The sequence below is a fragment of the Cariama cristata genome, unplaced genomic scaffold, assembly GCF_000690535.1.
Source record: "Cariama cristata isolate BGI_N322 unplaced genomic scaffold, ASM69053v1 scaffold860, whole genome shotgun sequence".
Lineage (NCBI taxonomy): Eukaryota > Metazoa > Chordata > Aves > Cariamiformes > Cariamidae > Cariama > Cariama cristata.
Genome location: NW_009592730.1, coordinates 26,346 through 30,325, shown reverse-complemented (window position 1 = coordinate 30,325; position 3,980 = coordinate 26,346). Strand labels below are relative to the sequence as shown.

The 3,980-nt window shown below is 38.6% G+C and overlaps 1 protein-coding gene across 1 annotated transcript in view; it reads left to right on the top strand.

The window, feature by feature from the left end:
- Positions 1-976: 976 nt before the first annotated feature.
- The window catches only part of DMGDH (dimethylglycine dehydrogenase), a gene marked incomplete at its 3' end in the record, with an annotated part of 28,625 nt that continues 25,621 nt past the window's right edge, over positions 977-3,980 (top strand). The window contains exons 1-2 of the mRNA XM_009699685.1: positions 977-1,064; positions 1,608-1,783. Coding sequence (XP_009697987.1) covers positions 977-1,064; positions 1,608-1,783 — 264 coding nt within the window. The remainder of the gene's footprint in view (positions 1,065-1,607; positions 1,784-3,980) is intronic.

The following is a 3,980-nucleotide window of genomic DNA, read 5'->3' as shown; positions in this document are numbered from 1 at the left end:
TCCTTCTGCCGACCTGCGGTGCTGCCGCCGCTGCTGGTGGGGGTCAGCGGGCCGCCAAGGGCTCTCCCTGTGGGCAGGAGGTGCGTCTTCGCCCTGCGCCTGGTGGCTCTGCGCTAAGGACCGGAGCCAGCCCGGAGTGAGTGGCTGACCTGGTACAGAGAGATGCCCCCTGTTGTCTTCTGGGCCATATCAATGGGCGAAAAAATGACATGTTTTAAGTAGCGCAAGCAAACGTTTGGGTGAACCGTGTAGTTCACAGGGAAGATACCCTCTGGATTCTTGCCAGGCTCATGGGTTTGAAAGAAAAGGTTTGAAAAGAGCTGAATGTCAGGTGAGGAAATCTCAGGTTCATGGCATAAAAGAAGCATTAGAAAAGTCTCTAGCCTTGACCTTGATTACCATGTGCTTCAAAATTCAGTTGAGGAGCTTGTGTAATTGTCTCACATCTGGCTGTTAAACAGCTTACTGTTAACTTGGAAAAATTAATGTGTCATCTCAAAAAAGAACATGTGCAAGTGTGTAGTGCACCAAATACAGAAAACCTGTGAGGTCCAGTACTGCCATTTATTTTACTTTTCATTCATTGCCACATAGTGAATGAGCATGGTGCATATTCCTCCTGCATGTGCATTTAAAATGTATTATTTTATAAGATCTCCCTTCATAATATGTACAACTAATAGCTTTGATTTCTGAGTGGAGGCTAGGTGGAAAACTAGTTACACATTAGAAAACCTTTTGCCAGAGAAGTTGCAAAAGCAAATGTACAAAGAGAGGGAAGATAAAATTGAGTATTGATTAACTGTCCTGAAGCAAGAGATACTGTGGTTTCACAGTAGTCTGTACTGCTGCTATACTAAGAGGGCCTGCCTTGTCTCACGTCAAAAAAAATGGCTTTTAATTGGAATAAATTTCCTGATCTGGCTTGCTCCTTGGCTGCCGGTGGATGTGGCAGTAGAGAGGAGGATCAGATGAAATGGAGGAGAACGGGGCTGCCTATAGCAGCAGTTCTGGTTTATGCTGGCTTCAAGTGATTGTGAAAATGCAGCATGGTGTAGTAGCAGGTGTGACCTGTTGACAAAAGCTTGTTTCAATAATGTTTTGACTTCAGCAAAGTAGAACATGTCGAAATAGACAGAACATGAAAATCAACATGAAGTTTCATTGTTCATGAACACATACACTGGTGTAGTCTGCTGACGTTCATGTAGAAATTTATTAAGGAGCCTTACTAAGTAGACAGTTTTTAAAGACTTTCTCTTTGTGTTGCCTATACTATAGCAGTTTTGAAAAGGCAGGTTTTGCTGCTGTCATTTCAGGGGTATAGATTTTTATTGAGAAATAGAATCTACATATAAGGCTATATTGGACAAATAAAGATTTAAAGTTGTGAGTGGAAGCAAACTTGCTTTGTTTTTTGTATTACTACTGTTTATATGTGTATGACCCTTTAAGAGCATTTACTTTAAAAGAAGAGTGAGCAGGTTAGGTTTTAAATCAGGTGTCTCTAGACTCCCAGGCAGGCATCAAGTTATATTATGATTGGAGCAGTAAACAAAAGAGATGGACAAAAGTGCAACTGTCTTTTTGTAACTGTCTGTAATTTTTTTCCCCCAGGAAAGAAACCCCATCTCCTTCCTTGGTGAAAGACAGAGCAGACACACTGATCATTGGAGGTGGTTGCGTTGGTGTGAGTCTAGCCTATCACTTGGCTAAGGCTGGCTTGAAAGATGTTGTTCTGCTAGAAAAATCTGAGCTCACTGCAGGATCTACCTGGCATGCAGTAAGAAATGTTTTGTTTATCTCTCAGATTAACACTATTTTGTGTATCTAATGGTGGTGGAAGTTTCATTACCTTTATATTCCCTGGTTTTCCAGAGATTAACTGTCTTGGTTATTTTATAGATACAAACTTTAGCATTGAGTTCTTTATAGATTGGCTGCATGAGTTTTGAAAAGTTGGTTCGATTGGTTCATAGTACACTTTTCTCATTTGTAAAAATTGGGACAAATACTGTATTTTGAAATTACTGGAAAGTAACTGTTAGTATTATCATACATTTTTGGCAGTTAACTGGATTTAGACTTTAAACTTTATTTTAACTTGAACTTCTTAAAGTTTTATTTCTAAATTAATCGAATTTATCACTAGAAGTGGTTGCACTGGCATGCATAAATCAGAAATGTGAAATTTGGCATCATTTTATATGTAATTTTTTTTATATATGTGTCATTCTGAAAAAGAGGTGATCAAGAAGAAGCATCAGTGTGCAGTTCTCACAGAATATCACTGTCCCCAAAACTGATTCTCAATTAGAGAGAAGAGCTTTTTTTCCTGCCACTGCTGACATTACACAAAATCTTGGAGGAGCAGAGCTAACAACTGTTTGCTGTGGGGGTTTTTTAAGGCTGAATGTTTGTCTGTACTCTAAGGAAAAGAACTAAAAAGACAAACATGTAATAATGGCAGGAGGGGGACACCTCCTATAATAATGCTAATCACATGGACATATATGGAAGTACATGGACGTACAACATGCATGTATGTAATTACATATTTTCTATGTCAGTGTCTGGAGTAGGTAGTGTAATGAAATGAAATAGAGCTTGCCACAATAGTAGATGCTTTTTCCATTCATTTCCAGCTATGCTTAGCTGAAATTGGGAGAATGTTATCCCTGTATGTAGCAATACAAAAGAGTAAAAACCCAACAGTTTGCTGTCTCTAGAACTGCTCTGTTAATAGAATAGAGCACTTATGCAATACTTAAAATTATAGTATCTGAGTGGCTTTCAGGAACAAATTAAGGAGGATGACTCGGATTATATTTGATTTGTATTCTCATACTTCTCCCAGGCAAGGAAGTCTGAAGTTTGAAATGCTTCATCTTAGTGCAGATGTTTTGTGTGTTTAGGGCCTTGTGAGAGAACAATAGTAAAAAAAGAAATTTAAAAAATCACTGCCTGAAAGGTATAAGGAAGTTTATACTTCATTTTACTTGCTTTTCAACAAGCAAAGCAAAAGAAAACACATTGTTTGGAGTTAGGAAAAACAAAGTTCAGTAATTATGTCTCCTTTAGACAGAGTCATACCACAGCTGATGCAGTTCAGTGAACAGAGCAACAACGTGCATAGTCTCAGATCACGCATCTTGTGTGTTGAATCATAACAATGAAATGCTTGAAGAAATACTTTGACTTAATAGATGAGTGAGGTACAGACCGAATTCTATTTATTCAATGCATGTACAGAACAGTATGTGTGTAAAAATTAATAAAAATCCCTGCATTGAATAAGAAGCCAAAAACATGAATAGAAAGTTGTTACTAAATGTCTCTTTTGTTCTTATTGTTATATTTGCTCACTCTAGCTTATTGCTCATAACTATGTAAAAGCAACTTCTCCTTCAGTATTTTTGCTTCCCCTTCTTAGTGGATGCAGCAATGGAGCACTGAGTGAGGAACTCTATTTCAAAGGTAGGGAGGGACTTGGAGCACAGCAGAGAGAATACCTGCACTACCACTATTGAGAGGGCTGCATTGTGGCACCTGTTGCCACAGAATTTGATGCAATTAACAAAGCAAGACACCTAGTTATGGGACAGGTTAAAATGGATAAATATTAGGTAGACTGCATGTTATAGTGTCTCTTTTCATTGAACTCAGTATTAGCGTGCTGTGTTTGAAGATTAAAAAGTTGATGGTAAGTCTGTTTCAGATGATGAGAAAGATCAAAACTATGACTGTGAGTTCTTTCTTACACTACCTACTGTGCATTTTTCAGTAGTCTCCTCACAGTGATACAGTACTAGATACATATGAAAATTACACATATAGTTGGCACGTGAAATGGCACGTAGTATATTGCCTGCAGCCACAAATGTTGGGAGTCTGGTTCAGATGTTGCTGTACTAGACCACGTTTTCCCCCTTTCACAGTCCAGTAAGTCCTGCCAGAGCTCAGGATCATGTTTCGTGAAG